At 39.5% G+C, this 16,431-nt stretch overlaps 1 protein-coding gene across 2 annotated transcripts in view; it reads left to right on the top strand.

Moving 5' to 3' along the window:
* The window catches only part of CEMIP2 (cell migration inducing hyaluronidase 2), an 84,123-nt gene that overhangs the window by 17,795 nt on the left and 49,897 nt on the right, over positions 1-16,431 (top strand). For both annotated transcript variants that reach the window (XM_060762211.2, XM_060762210.2), the window contains exons 2-4: positions 6,019-6,361; positions 10,716-10,856; positions 14,959-15,520. In XM_060762211.2, the coding sequence (XP_060618194.2) occupies positions 6,031-6,361; positions 10,716-10,856; positions 14,959-15,520 (1,034 nt within the window). In that variant the 5' untranslated portion in view covers positions 6,019-6,030. The remainder of the gene's footprint in view (positions 1-6,018; positions 6,362-10,715; positions 10,857-14,958; positions 15,521-16,431) is intronic.

Below are 16,431 nucleotides of genomic sequence, written 5' to 3'. Positions count from 1 at the left end.
TTTTTTTATGGTGTGAAGGTTTTAGTGGCAGCTGTTTTTTTATGGTTTTAGGCTTTTTAGCACTCTACTGTTTGTTTGATTTTCAAATTGGTAATGGCAGTTTTCAGATTTGAAAGTCACACTGAATGCTCTCTTGAGAAGAAACGTATTATTAATTTTTCAGCTAAAACATAAATTTTCAGTCAAAGCAGCTGAAAAGGACACTGGGCATTGCTTCTTAATGCTTAGAGTTCATGTTTTATATGTAAATATATTACAGTATTGATTGACAAAAGTATAATTGCATAAGACCTTACATAATTAAATTTGTGATGGACGAAAAGCTTTATTTACATGCAGTTCTATGCATATCAGAAGTTTGTTTTATTTTGTACAATGGAGTTTGCTTCCATGTCAGAATATATGCAGTCCTTGCATATTCTAAAAGTAGTACTTCTGAGAAGAAAATGTATGTATGGGATATATAAGGTTTTATCTTCAGATAAGCTTCCTTGTGTTACAAAATGCAATGACTAACCTCTAGGGAATTCTTCCCAAACTGAAGAAGTTCAAAACTTTCTTTAATAGACCATCCTCTGTCCTTCTTTGGTGGCATTTTCCTTGCCAAATGTATCTTTAATTTTGGTCCTATAGTGTGACATAGTGGTTTGGCTATGATTGGAGACCAGGGTTCATATGCCCACATAGCCATGAATATCCACTGGGTGACCTTGGGCATGTTCTGTCCAATAAAACCAAGGATATAGTCACCTTAGGATTGCCATAAGTTGGAAACAACTTGAAACCACCCAGTAACAACAACACATCAGGTCCTGATTTGCATCTTAAGAAATTCTTTCATTCAATAATGAAATCAATATATTTTGTTGGCTGGGACAGTGGACAACATTGTGCCATCATTCCATTTATAAAAGCTGAAGAACTGACAGATGTATCTTACTTTAACACCTGTAACCAGATAGTGTCTTCTACTACTACTCATTGCAAAGTATCAAGATGGGCTATGTAGTACATAAAATCATAGAACAATAGAGTTCGAAGAGACCACGTGGGCTGTCTAGTCCAACTCCCTGCCATACAGGAAAAGTACATTCAAAGTACCCCTGTTAGATGGCTATCTAGCCTCTGTTTAAAAGCCTTCAAGGAAGAGGCTTCCACCACACTCTGAGACAGAGAGTTCCACTACTGATCAGCTCTTACAGCCAGGAAGTTCTTCTTAATGTTCAGGTGGAATCTCCTTTCCTGTAATTTGAACCCATTGCTACAAATCCTAGTTTCCAGGGCAGCAGAAAAAAAAGCCTGCTCCCTCTTCCTTATGACTTATTCACATTTACATGGCTATAATGTCTCCTTTCAAATTTCTCTTCAGCAGACCAAACATGCCCAGTTCTTTAAGATGCTCCTCATAGGGCATGTTCTCTAGACCTTTAATCAATTTAGTTGCCCTCCTCTGGACTCCTTCCAATTGTCAATATCTCTTTTTGAACTATAGTGCTCAGAATTGGACACAGTACTCCAGGTGAGGTCTGACCAAAGCAGAATAGAGAGGCATCATGACATCCCTTGATCTAGGCACTATACTCCTGATGCAGCCCAAAATCCCATTGGCTTTTTAGCTGCTGCATCACACTGTTGACTCATGTTCAACTTGTTGTCCATGAAGATTCCAATATCTTTTTCACATGTACTGTTGTTTAGCCAGGCGTCACCCTTTCTGTATCTTTGTATTTCATTTTTTCTGCCTAAGTTTGTCCTTTCATTTTGTTAATTTTGGCCCAGCTCTTTAATCTGTTAAGGTCATTTTGAATTCTGATTCTGTCCTCTGGAGTATTAGCTAACCCTCCTAATTTGGTTTCATCTGAGAACTTGATAAGCATGTCCTCTAAATCTTCATGTAAGTCATTAATAAAGATGTTGTACAGTACTGATACCAGGACCAAACCCTGCAGCACTCCACTAGTCACTTCTTTCCAGAATGAAGATGAACCATTGGTAAGCAGCCTTTGGGTTTGGTCACTTAACCAATTACAGATCCACCTAACAGTAGCATTGCTTTGCCCACATTGGACTAGTTTGTTTACAAGAAGGTCATGGAGACCTTGTTGAAGGCCTTACTGAAAACAAGATATGCTGCATCCATTGCATTCCCTGCATCTACCAAGCTTGTAACTCTATCATACATACCACTTTGCTCTCTGATGGTGGCTCCCCCTTCTCTATCTTTTCCTTTCTGAGGCAGTCTCCTCCATCTAATGACAAGATGAGTCTTCATTTTTCTATAAAGGACATGGAAACTAATAATTTTCCCAGAGCTGAAACCCAGCATAAAATATGCCCCATCTTCTGTTAACAATCAATAGCAGAGCTTCAGCTATGTTAATACCTTAACATTTTATAGCATTCAGTCTATATGTGACTAGTCCATTTTACAGACATCTGAAAATAACAATACCAAGTCTGGGCTTCAAATATTTGGATGGGAATACTGGTAACACTATAAGATATTGTCACAGGCTAAAACATTATTTGTTTACATTATTCAGACATCTGGAAACTGTGTAAAATCCAGCACAAGTTTAAGTGGGATTTATGTCAAAATATGAGCCAAGATTTGAAAGCAGTTTGATACCACTGCACATTATCAACCCCACTATGTTTTCATGACCTCTTGAGAAATGAAATACTTTTATTTGGATACTTGCTCATTTGGAACAGTGAGCCAATATTGAGCTGCTTGTACCCCATGCACCAGAATTAGAACAACAGAAGGAAGAAATAAATAAATAAATGCCAAAACAACTAATCTGTCAACAAAAGAAACATCATTTGCTATCCGTGGATTTGGCTCCCTATCATAAAGCTCCAGAACAGCAACAGCAATTAAAAGGAAATGATAAATGTTCAAAAAAATTTCTGAGTATAAAACTATTCTAAGTTGTTCTGTGGATGCCAGCTGCACTGTACCTTTAAAAGTGCTGAATTCGAATCAAGTTTCGTTAGCTGTCTACTCCATCATTTGTGTTAGTTTTTTTCCTATTTAGAACAAAGGAAAAATAACCCAATGCTCCATGTTCTTGGATTTTTCTTTGTCTCAAGTATTTTAACTGATATTTTGACTTGACATAGAAAACAGGATCAAAGAACATTAACTTCTTTTCAGTGTTACCTGGCTGTCTTGCATGGTATTGTCTTATCTGAAAAGGTGGAGCTTTAATGATCTTATCACTCTGAAACAATGAGGTACAGTAACAGGCTTTGCAGCTTTGGAAATTATAGACCACATGTTCTTGCACTCTTTCTGCATGTGGCTGAAAAGTAGTAGTTGGAACAATAGAATCCTATAGTTGAAAGAGACCACCAGGGCCATCCAGTCCAACCCTTTTCTGCAATGCAGAAACACACAATCAGTGCACTTCCTGAGAGATGACCAGCTAGCCTCTGTTTAAAAACCTCCAGAAAAGAAGACTTCACTATACTCTCAGGCAGCATATTCCACCGTCGAACAGCTTTTACTATCAGGATGTTCTTCATAATGTTTAGGTAGAATCTCTTTTCCTGTAATTTTGATTCATTGCTTCATGTCCTGGTCTCCAGAGCAGCCGAAAACATGCTTGTTCCCTCCTCATTGTGACATCCTTTCAGATATTTAATCATGGCTATCATGTTTCCTCTCAACTTTCTCTTTGTGTAGTAGTTGTCTCATAAACTTTTTTCCACATGTTTACCATGTTTCGATTTTTGTTGTTTTGGACACTTCCTGCTTTGTTAAGTGAACGGGTTTTCAGTTTATCTAAGCTCTGCATTGTCCTAGTATTTTTATCAGCACATACTGCTTTGGCCTCTTTATCTGTTTTTAAATCCAAATTTCCTGTTTGTACAAGAGTCAGATCTTTGTGTAAGTGTTCCAAGGTTTAAAGGTAGTTGAGATTAGTTGAAAATCTAAGAATCACTATTCCATCCAGCAGTTATACCCAGAGTTAAACTGACTGGTGGAACTTGCTGATAACTAGGAGAACAAACTACCCTGAATGGAAGGAGCTATACAGAAAATCTGGCGCTTCTGTAGGGTTAGGACATAAGATGCCCACAAGTGAAAAAAACCCCCATAAATTTTAAAACTGTTTGTCACCTTGGAGGAGACTGGCCATTGAATGGCACTGGAGAACCTAGAGGTTGCTAGATGTGTGTATAGGCATTTCAGTGCTCTCCAGAAGGACTCCTATGATCTTCCATTAACTTTCATGAAGACTGAAAAAGTAAAATAGGAGAGAATGTGTTGTTTTGTAAGCTCAGGTTACCTTGATTTTCATTACAAATCAATTGAATTCTTTTGTTGGGAGAGAAGTATGTATATAGTTCTGGTGCTATAGGTTTAAAATGCAATCATTCATCCTAGAATAAACTCACAGAATCCATAAATATTGACCCTGTTGTTGCATGCCTTCAATTCATTTCCAAGTTATGGCGACCCTAAAGTGAATCCATCATGGGGTTTCTTGGCAGGATTTGTTTACTATTCCCCAACCGATTCATTGTCAGTAAGATCTAGCCTGTTTGGGACTCTTATTGGATTTGGGCTTCAGTATTTGCCTTAGCTTGCATTAGCTTGCATTAGCAGAAGGTGTTGTTGGGGGATACCTGCTCAGACCTGCAGCCATTGTCTTGTGGGGCCCCGCAGGGTTCAGTATTGTCCCTCATGCTGTTTAACATCTACATGAAGCTATAGGGAGAGATCATCTGGAATTTTGGAGTTCAATGTCATCTGTACGCAGATGACGTACAATGCTATCACTCCTTTCCACCTGCTAGTAAGAAGGTTGTTCAGGTCCTGAACCAGTGCTTGGTAGCTGGTATGGATGAGGGTGAAAAAATTGAAATTGAATCCAGACAAGAAAAAGGAATTCCTAGTCAGTCGAAAGGCTGAACAGGATATATGGTTACAGTCTGTGCTGGATGGGGTTACAATCCCTCTGACGGCACAGGTTTGCAGCTTGGAAGTGATCCTGGACTCATCACTGAGCCTGGAACCCCAGGTTTCAGTGGTGTCCAGGGGAGCTGTCACACAATTAAAACTTGTGCGCCAGTTGGGCCGTACCTCAGGAAGTCAGACTTGGCCACGGTGGTCCACGTTCTTGTTACATCGAGAATAGACTACTGCAATGTGCTCTATGTGGGGTTGCCTTTGAAGACTATTTGGAAGGTTCAAGTGGTACAATGAGCAGCAGCCAGATTTCTCACCAGAGCAGGATACATGGAGCACATGACCTCCTGTTGCGTCAGCTGCAGTAGCTGCCAGTCTGCTTCCGAGCACAATTCAAAATGCTAGCTTTAGCCTATAAAGCCCTAAACAGTTCTGGCCCAGCTTACCTGTCTGAACGAATATCTCTCTATGAACCATCACAGAGGTTAAGATATTCTGGGGAGGCCCTGCTCTCAGTCCCACCTCTTTTACAAGTGCAGTCGGTGGGGACGAGAGACAGGGCCTTCTCAGTGGTGGCTCCTCTGCTCTGGAACTCTCTCCCCTCTGAGATTAGATCAGTACCCTCCCTCTTGGCCTTCAGAAAGAAAACAAAGACATGGTAAAGTAAAGTAATGCAGTATAAAGTAATGCAGTATAAAAATAATTAGGAAATATGTGCAATTTGACAATTTGGAATGGCTACTACGGCTTACGAATTTGGGATCATGTGATTTTAATGTTTATACTAGGATGTTTTAATGCTATGTTTTAATGTTGCTTATGTTTTATGTTTAATGGTCTTAATTGATTTTAACTCATAGTTACATGTTATTGTTTAGATATTATGAATGTTTGACATTGAGTTTTGCTATTATGTTTTAAACTGCTTTGAGTCCTCCCAGGGGTGAGAAAAGTGGTATATAAATACAATAAATAAATAATAGCTTTGGACTATGCCTGTAGGATTCATAGTCCCAAGTAAGCAACAGAATATCAATAAAAGTGATTCTCCCCACAGTTTAGCAGTGTAAAATTAATATCTTCTGTTCTTACTTTAGTGACTGTGTAACATGCAAGCCATTGATCCCAGAGGGAACTCTCCTGCCTTCTACCAGCCTCAGAATGGCAGCAGCCATAAATCTTCTGGATATGTTCCAGGAAGAATTGCTCCATTCCGTCCTCCACCTCCTCCAAAGAGCCAAGCTTCAGCCAAATTTACCTCTGCAAGACAAGAAGCTCGAGCAACAATAGCCTCTTCGGCAGATGAGCAGCGCCATCAAGCAGAAGCCAGCAGAAAGAAGCGGCACAAAAACACACTCATTTGCTTTGCTATGTCTAGTTTTTCATTTTTTCTTGCACTTGGAATTATTTTGGGGATTGCATCAAAATATGCTCCTGATGGTGAGTTATATCAACATGTTTTATGCTTTCTTTTTTCACCTGTACAAATGGGACAGGGAGGAGGAATCTCAAAATTTCTCAGTTTCATTCTGGAAGGGAAAAAAAAGTCATATATGATTTATGTGAATACAACATGACTTTCCCTGTGCATCAACAAAGGAAATAACATTTCTCATGTTAGCATTGCTAATTGTGATAAGCACTGAAAGTTACACACAATTAAACTCCTTTATGTTGCTACGATATGCAGCAGTGTCGCACCATGTCTGTGGGTGGTCCTGGTAGAACTATTGTTGACATCTATATAGTTCTGCCCTAAACATTAAATTATCACCCAGAACAATTATCTCTTGTGAAGTGCCTAAGCACATTATGTATTTTCCAGCAACACAATGACTACCAAGAGCTTTGGAAGGAACACCTAGTAAGCAGGATTTGCAGATTAACTCTCCTGAAACAAGCAGTCCCTGAGTTACAAACATCTAATTTGCTAATGACTCATAGTTAAGAACGGGGGTTAGACAACAGGAAATAAGAGAAATCTACCCCCTGGAAGGGAAATTCACTCCTGAAAGAGTTATCATGGGGAAAAGCTGTCTCAACTGAAGCTTTTTCACCAATCCCTGTTTCCATAGCAATCTATTTTTTTTTCAAAATCCAATTATCACAGAGACAGAAAATGAGGTGAAATCTTCTGAATAGGGGCACAGACAGCAAAGCTAACCCTTCCCTATGCTATCCAAAGCGCATATATATATGGCTGGAGTTACTCTTTAAAAAAATACCTGTTCTGATGTATATACACATTCAGTTTAAGAACCTACAGAACCTATCTTGTTCCTAACTTGGAGACTGCCTATTTATGATAGTAATAGAATGTAGACATGGCATCTAGATAATTTATTCAACATCTTTAAAAGAGTGGAAACAGAAAGGATATCCAGTTCAATCTGAAGAGTTTAAAGGGAAAATAAAGAATAGATTGAATGTGTGTGTGGAATTGTGCCATCCCACCAACCCAGCCCTAGGGGTTCCTTGAAGCATACCGAGGGACTCTGTGGTTCATTTTTCCTCCTCCTTTTCTCCCTCCAAGCTTTCTCTCCTCTTTCCTGCTCCTCTCCCTTCCTCCACCTCCCTTGCTCCCAAAAGCTTTCTTTCTCCACCTCTCCTGTCACCAAAAGCCTTTTTTTTTCCTTGGCTTCCTTACCGGCCAGATTTTTTTCCTTTGCCTTGCTTGCTTCCCAAACCCTATCTACCTCCCACCACTCATGGGGTGCTTTGATTGTGCATTTCCTGCATGGCTGAAGGAGGCTGGACTGAATAGCCTCTGGAGTTTCTGTTGTTGTTGTTGTTTTACAAAGGCTGAGTGGACATCTGTTAGGGTGTTTTGATTGTGCTTTTCCTGCATGGCTGAAGGGGATTGAACCAATCAGGTGGCCCCTGGAGTTTCTGTTGTTGTTGTTGTTGTTGTTGTTGTTGTTGTTGTTGTTGAGGTTTCTGTTGTTGTTGTTGTTATGGTTGTTACTATTACAAAGACTGGGTGACCATCTTGGGGGTACTTTGGGGGTACTTTGTGTTTTTCCTGCATGGCAGAAGGGGATTGGGCTGGATGGCCCCTGAGGTCTTCAACTGAAATACTCTTTATGTTGGTCAAAAGGTTTGCCCATGCCTGATATATATACATTATATATAATATATATAATGCCATATAAACACATTTCTTGGGGCTCCACGGGAAACTTTTGCTTCAAAAAGGGCTCCACTACTGAAAAAGTTTGAGAACCCCTGCTTCAACCCCATTCACATCTGTGTGCCATAGAGAACTGCAGCTAATGTAGGTAGGAGAGCCAATTTTGATTTGCACCCTACCCATCCTATTATCTACTGAATTCTACATAGTTTATCAGATATTTTGGTTAGGCTCAGTTTTCATTGTGCAATCAACACAAATGAAATCCAGTGGTGAATTCATTTTGAGTTGGCAGCACCAGAGGTTCACAGACCTGACATAGCTTCCATGTGTTATTCTGTTCAAATAATTATTTATGAAAACATTATGATAATATCATGTGAAGTTACAATGTATGGATTTCCCCCTATAAAATCTGACTTTCAACAGACCCCCAAAGACTGTAGAGTCCTTGCTACATGTGCAGATTGTATTTAAGAACCAAATTGGTGTTTATTTGACTTACAAAGACCTAAATGGTTTAGGGTGGGGTGGTAACACCTTAGTTGTATTGTTTTATATGACATTTGGCCATTAAATGTTTTAATTGTGCATGTGTGTGCATTTTAAGTTAACTTGTTTTGTTATTTATAAGTGTTTTTATCAATTGTATATTGTTTTAGGAACTGGTAGGCTGATAGTGATAATGTTATTCCAAATGATAAGTTCTTACATGGACGTCTTACTTGACCAGACCAATGTTAATTATTTCTTAAAGTATCTGCTATCCTTTAGTTTGTATCAGATCTGGGCTGTATTTGGAATTTAATCCAAGCAGAGAGAGAAAGACTTTCCAACAGTTTGAAATCAATCTTTTGTTTAGTTTTAAGTAAATATTTTTGGTTTCTAGTTGATGCAATTACAACTGCTATCTTTTTGTGGCAGAGTAATAGTACTGATCCTCAATGATAGGAGACATTATTTTCAATTTTTCAATAAATTTCATTCAAGCGGACCTTGGATCTCCCACATCTGAATCCAGTATTGTGAGCCACTGCTTTAATTCTGAGTAAACAACAAACAATTTGAGAATCAGCAGGAGGAAAACTCTACTGGTTCAGTCAAAGGTTCATCTAATTTTGCATTCTGTTTCTAACAAAGATCTGTCATGAATCTGAATGTAGCACGTTTTTAAAAGCCTGTGAAATTGTGCCACTGTCTGATGCATTTATATGGGGCTGTAAGCTGCTTTGTGAAGTCTTTACACTGAAGAGTGTGGTATTGAATCTTCAGAATAAATAATGTAGCCAAATTATTTCTTTGCAGATTGTGCCTTGAAGAATTGGGGCTAAATTCCACATTACTGATGGATTTGCATATTTTAACTTAAGAGGCTCTATACCAAGAAACTAAACTGCCTAAAAGCTCTTGCAATGAAAGGGGGAATAGAGCTAAGCAGCCCAAAGTAATTCTTTCAGCCAGCATGACTCAAATACGCATAATAACAGGAAGCAATTTCTAAAAATCAGCTAGAACCAATTGCAAAACTGGCTGTAAAGGAAGCAAATCCAACAGTAGCTTGCCATTCACTGTTGAAATGATTCAAAGTGAAGTATCCCTGATGGAATCATTGAATTGGTGATGAGGAGGGGTGAAAAGCAGAGAAATCCTTAAGATCCTGTAATAAATCAATACATTTTTCACAGGGGTTTTTTTTGTGTGTGTGTGTGTCAGGAGGACACCTGGATGTTTTGATGTTTTATCATCCTTGTGGGAGTCTTCTCTCATGTCCCCGCATGGGGAGCTGGAGTTGATAGAGGGAGCTCATCTGCGCTCTCCCCTTTTTCGAACCTCTGACCTGTCAGCCTTAAGTTCTGCTGGCTCAAGAGTTATTGATAGCCTATTTTGATAGGACCCACCACAGAAATTATTTAAATGAATAGCCTCTATACTTCCTCGGAAAAAATACCAAAAATAAAGAACAGACGCTCCTGAAATTTTCAGTGACATTACCACAGTTGCCATATGTGGAAGACAGAGCTGCTGACAAAGATAACACTAATTGGGGACCTTTGTGGGGCTGTCTCTGAAGGCCTGATTGTGACCTTGTCAGAGTCTAAATTGGTGTCACTGAAACCTCTGCTGAACTGCTGCTCGGTGATAACTGCTGAAGCTGTCAAGAAAGGGGAAGAAGGGCAGGAGAGTCAATTGATTTGCATGGAAGGAGACATTCAACTTACTTTAATTTAAATTCAGTGGAAGCAAGAGGAGGGAAGTTTCTCCATGAATATCTGCCAGTATTACATGGCAGTCGGGCTTCTGATGATATTTAGAAAGCCAGATTTGTGAAGATGGGGTGCCAAGAATATGCTTTATTCCTTGCATAAGTGCAGATTTTTTATTTTTCAAGCATTGCCAATTTCTGTCTTTGGTCTGTAAGTATATTTTTAAAATGTATTAGTTCAGACACAGGCTGGGAAAGATACAACTTTAAAATATCTTTTCTTATGTGTTTCTTATGTGTTTAAGTGTCTGAAGACACTTAAACAAAAACTTGATACATTTGATAAAGGCTGTTGTTTAGATTTAGGGAACTATGACTGGTCCACAAGCCTTGAGATGCCAATCCTTGCTCTAAATCATTTCTACCATAATACTTTCATTGTAATCATTTTTATGTCCTAGAAAACTGTCCTGATCAGAATCCTCGCCTTAAGAATTGGAATCCTGGACAAGATAAAGAGAAGAAAATTGTACTCCGGAATGGAGATCTCTTTCGGCTGAACATGGATGCTACAGTGCACTCTATAGTCATACAGGATGGGGGTAGGTGCCATAATGAATCCCCTCCTCCTCCTTCCTTTCCTGCCTTTTTCCTGTTTCAAAGTGACTTAGAACAAGTTAAAAAATATGGGCAGTAATAACCCCACATTCATAGTGAATATGTTACTTGAAACCATGGAAATGATTGAACGCCATTAAATCACCTGGCATACAGTAAGAGTTGCGTTGAAGGACCAAGAGATTCCCAGGTTCTTCAACACAACTTTATGGTAGTTTCTTGGAAAGGTATATTATGGCATCACCAGGAGGACCTAGCAAGTTCTTAGAGAGACAATTTTTCTCTGGGCGTGGGTAAGTAAAACCAAACCAACTGAAACTGTTGCTGTGAACCACTCTGAGTCGCCTAAGGGCTGAGAAGAGCGGTATACAAATGAGGTAAATAAATAAAGGTATAGGTTTTGAGGTTATTGGGGGAGGGGGGAAGCTTCCTATTGTTAAAAATTCACAAAAGTTAAAAAAGATTGAATGATTTAAAAAGTGAAACCAGTTAAAAATATACACCATTAAACACCCCACCACACACACACACACACACACACCCCAGCACAATGTTTCGCAAGATCCAGCATGACCTTTAAGGGAGATGGGTCTTATACAGTCAGTCATTAAATGCCGGTCTAAACAGGCATATCTTTGTTCTGGAATAGAGAATTTGTCACCCATTAGATTTTACTGTACTTCACTTTTGGTTGTACCTGATTATTAGCTATGTTTGCTGGCTGTCACTTTTGCAGTTGACCAACATTACATAGTCTCCCTCTTATCTTAGGCCAAACTGAACATGACAAGGCACACTACCTGTGTCAGCTTCATTCATGTACAGCGTCCCACATAAAACTTGCATCTGAATGAAGGAACAAGAATTCTGCCCATTCTTGCCTTAGGGCATTAAGTTATCTCAAGCACTCTTTTGCCCAGCTTCATTCACGTTTAGGATCAGAACTGGACCTCCAAGGAACAAGAGTGTGGGAGGGAGGAGGCGGGGTTCAGAAACCCTCACATTTGCTCTTTTAAAACCTTTTACCTTTTCCATCCCAACTCCACTTACTATCCAACTGGGACAGGCACCAAGAGTGACTGATGACTCCCATGTCATGGGAATAAGTCCCACCAGTTTTAATCTGAAATTTAAATGAGCTATCTAAGATACTGAATCTAAGTTTCTCTAAAGTCTGGAATATGATTTATATAGGATTTACTATCCCACTACCATGGAGGTGTGCTTGTGGCATGCACATGAACTACAAATGTGGATGCCCTCAGCAAATATGGATGCCAGCATCATAGCAATTTGACCAATAAAGCATATTTTTCTTTCACTATAACTGTCACGTTTTTTTTTGTGTGTCAGAAGAGACTTGAGAAACTGCACGTCACTTCTAGTGTGAGAGAATTGGCTGTCTGCAAAGACGTTGCCCAGGGGGTGGCCAAATGTTTTACTATCCTTGTGGAAGGCTTCTCTCATGTCCTCGCTTGGGAAGCTGGAGTTGACAGAGGGAGCTCACCCCATCTCGCAGATTTGAACCACCAACCTTCAGGTCAGCAGTTCAGCTGGCATAAGGGTTTAACCCATTTTGCCACCATGGCTCCACCAAGTGTATAGTTATGTTGAATTGCATTGAATTGATGACCAGAGTAATCAACACTTGAAAAATAGTAACTAATAACTTTCATTTTGTAACTGCCTATCCATATTAAATTATTTGTATTTTAAAGTGTTGGACATATATTAACTGTTTTTATAAGTGCAACCTAAAATACTACATTTTTTAAAAAAGCAAAAGTCCATTTGACTTGTGTGGCATAGTCTCCATTAGACTAAAATGGTTTTATAAACAGACTCATTGCCAAACTGCCATTCTGTCATCATATTCCGGTAATTTTTCTTGCAGTAAATGCTGTCTGGAACATTTGGGTGGACTGTATTCTCAACATGGAAGTTGTATTATTATAGTTTAACAAGGTTCCAAGAAATGACAACTATTGTCCTGCAAATGACGTCCACACTATTAAAGATAGCTGTGCAACTTGGGAGTTTTTTTATTTAATGCAAGTGATAGTGGAACACAGGAACAGGCAAAATTGAATCACAAGAACAAAACAGCTCTTCCAAAAGGAAGTTTCCTCCCAGATTACTTCCTGTGCAGTAAAGGGGGAAATCAGAATTTAAAAAGAGTATTTTGAGAAAAGAACAAAGGAGAAGAGTATGTACTGCCTGTGACCAAAATGTGATCCTAGTTTAAGAGAGTTGGCATCCTTGCAATATGGAGGAAGGATTTCTCCCCAAGGATTATTTCACTGAGCAGCCCCTTCCATCAGTTCTTCAGTTTCACGAAACTGAAAAAATAGATGTGAAATCTCCTGTAGCACCATGTCAGCAGTTGTTTTTCTTAACGTTTTGACTATTCTTATAGTGCCTGCTGATCTTAGAGGAAAGAAAACATGACCATGTTACTTTTAAAACGGTCATATTTCTCCCTTCCTCTGTTAAAAGAAGCCTATACCTCTGCACAGCTTTCCTGTCTCACTGTCTTGATTATTTTGTTACCTTGTTGATGTAGACCGTTTTCAGCTTTTATTACCGTCTGGATTCCTTTGTACATTTCCTGCCACTGCGCCAAGTGTATCAAATATAAACAAATTAAAAATACTGCCCAGTCATCAACATTTTAGGAGCCTGACTCAGCAGGATTTAGTTGGGAGCTTGGGAAGGACATGACTAGGCCTGTGGGAAGCAATGCAGAATGTTTCATTTGGCTTCTCAGATATTCTCTTTGTTTTTTTGTATTTCTATTTGACCTAGAATCCCAAATTATATTGAGTACAATGGGTTACATTATACATTATTCTGTTTAGAGCAGATCCATTAAAATGAATGGAACTTATCAGTCATAATGTAATCTCTTTAATTTCAGTGAGTCTACTCAAAATTGTACTACCATTAGATTTAGCTCACTGAGAATGCATCTGTATCTGTAGAATTAATGGGAGGGCTGACTTGGCCACAGTAGTACACGCTTTGGTTACATCCCGCTTAGATTACTGCAACGCTCTCTACGTGGGGTTGCCTTTGAAGACTGCCCGGAAGCTGCAGCAAGTCCAACGCACGGCAGCCAGATTACTAACGGGGGCTGGATACAGGGAGCACACCACTCCGCTGTTACGCCAGCTCCACTGGCTGCCAATTAGCTTCCGAGCACAATTCAAAGTGCTGGTGTTGACCTATAAAGCCCTAAAAGACTCCGGCCCTGTTTACCTCTCCGAACGTATTCTCCCCTACGAACCATCAAGATTACTAAGATCATCTGGAGAGGCCCTGCTCTCGGTCCCACCAGCCTCGCAAGCGCGGCTGGTGGGGACGAGGGACAGGGCCTTCTCGGTGGTGGCCCCACGACTCTGGAACTCTCTCCCTCTGGAGGCCAGAACCGCCCCATCCATCCTAACATTTAGGAAACGGGTGAAGATGTGGCTGTGGAGTCAGGCCTTCGAGAAATGAGACAACACCATAGGACTCTGGATGGAAGTGGATATAGATCCATATTATTAGGACAACTGACCACTGTAGTTTTATATTTAGTGTTTTTAAAGTTGTTTTGTAATTTGTGATATATGATATTTTAATGAATGTATATGTTTTTATGGCTGTAAACCGGGCTGAGTCCCTCAACGAGGTTGAGAAGCTCGGTATACAAAACTGTGAAATAAATAAATAAAAATAAATAATGCCGTTTGACACCACTTTAATGCATTTTGATACCATTTTAATCATGGGAGTTGAAGTTTGGTAAGGCATCAGCACTCTGGCAGAGAATGGTGAAAACTTTGTAAAACTACAGCCCTCAGATTTCCATAGCATTGACCCATGATAGTTAAAGTGGTGTCAAACTGCATTTATTCTACAGTATAGATATACACCATGATGGTTTTCATCTGAAAATAGTTATGTTTTGAGATCTAGCATTAACTCAATAGCCTTCTTGGAACACTGGTTTGTATTTTACATCACAACAAAATGTTATTCCACAAAATATATTCAAATGCTCCTTCAGAGATTGCTTACTACCCAAATTATTGTTTCTTGCAGGATTACTTGTCTTTGGTGACGATGAGAAAGGATCCAGAAATATTACCCTGCAATCACGTTTTATCCTGATAAAGGATGGTGGAGCGCTTCATATTGGAGCAGAGAAATGCCGTTATAAATCCAAAGCAACTATCATTTTGTATGGCAAAAAGGATGACGGTGGTTATGTGCCAACATTTGGCGAAAAATTTGTGGGTGTGGGCCCTGGTGGAACACTGGAATTGCATGGATCTCAGACGTTAGCGTGGACTTCTCTATCAAGGACTGTATATTCTTCAGGGCTGGCCTCTGGGTCATATACTTTTGAAAAGGAGTTTTTTCGAGGTCTAAATGTGAGAGTCATCGACCAAGACACAGCACAAGTTTTGGCAGCGGACAGGTTTGATACTCATGAATCTCAAGATGATAGCAGGAAACTTCAAGATTTTCTAAAAGCCCAAGATACTGGTCGTATTGTGGCGATCGCTGTGGGAGATTCAGCTGTAAAAAATCTATTGGATGAAACCAAGACAACCATACAGAATCTCCTGGGAAGTAAATTGATCAATGGATTGAGTTACAGGTAAAAAGGGAAAAGATTACTTATTTCTTTGCTTTTGAAACTTAAAAGTCTTGTTTGAAAATTTGCATTCAAAGGTCGGTTCGGCTCTTCTCAATTCATGCAAAAGTATATGCATGGTGAATCAAACTCATTTGCTTCTTATTATCTTTTGTGCAGAAGTATTACAGGAAAGGCTTTTTAATTTGGCATTTTTGAAGTTCTAAACCTTTGTGACAAGTTAAAAGTGAACCCTGCAACTTCTTATAAATAGTAATAATAATAATTTTATTCTTATACATACAACAAAACAATCCATAAAACAAAACACATTAAAATAGGAGCATCATAAAATACAACATTCCAGATAAAAACATATTAAACATAAAAAGTAAAGCAAATTGTATTGGAGGGCCATCAGACCAAGTTCAACAAAACAATGGCCAAAATTTCTAAAATGGGCAAGACCAAACCATAAAAGGGCTGGGCAGGGGATAGTGCAAGCAGCATAACATAGGGCCGGGGAAGTGGATAAAGTGCAAAACAGAGTACTATCTGGCAACCTAAAAACTGGGCATATACAACTAGGGACTAATCCACCTTGTAAGCGATCTTGAGTCCCCCTCTGGGGTAGAGAAAGGTGGGGTATAAATAAGATAAATAAATACATAAATAATAATTCTTAAATGCTTTCTGAAACATCCAGGTTTTCAAATCCCTATGGAAGGAGGACAGTATGGGGGCTTTCCTAATCTCCCTGGGGAGGGTGTTCCAAAGTCGGGGGCACCACCGAGAAGGCCCTCTCTCTCGTCCCCATCAGCCGTGCTTGTGACCGTGGTGGAAGTCAGAGGAGGGCCTCCCCAGCAGATCTTAGAGCCCACACTCTTGCCAAAGATACTTACTACCCTAATGGTGGTTTTATCATAACCAGTATC

Source organism: Anolis sagrei, chromosome 2 (genome assembly GCF_037176765.1).
Source record: "Anolis sagrei isolate rAnoSag1 chromosome 2, rAnoSag1.mat, whole genome shotgun sequence".
NCBI classification, from domain to species: domain Eukaryota; kingdom Metazoa; phylum Chordata; class Lepidosauria; order Squamata; family Dactyloidae; genus Anolis; species Anolis sagrei.
This window is presented reverse-complemented; position numbering and strand designations above follow the sequence as displayed.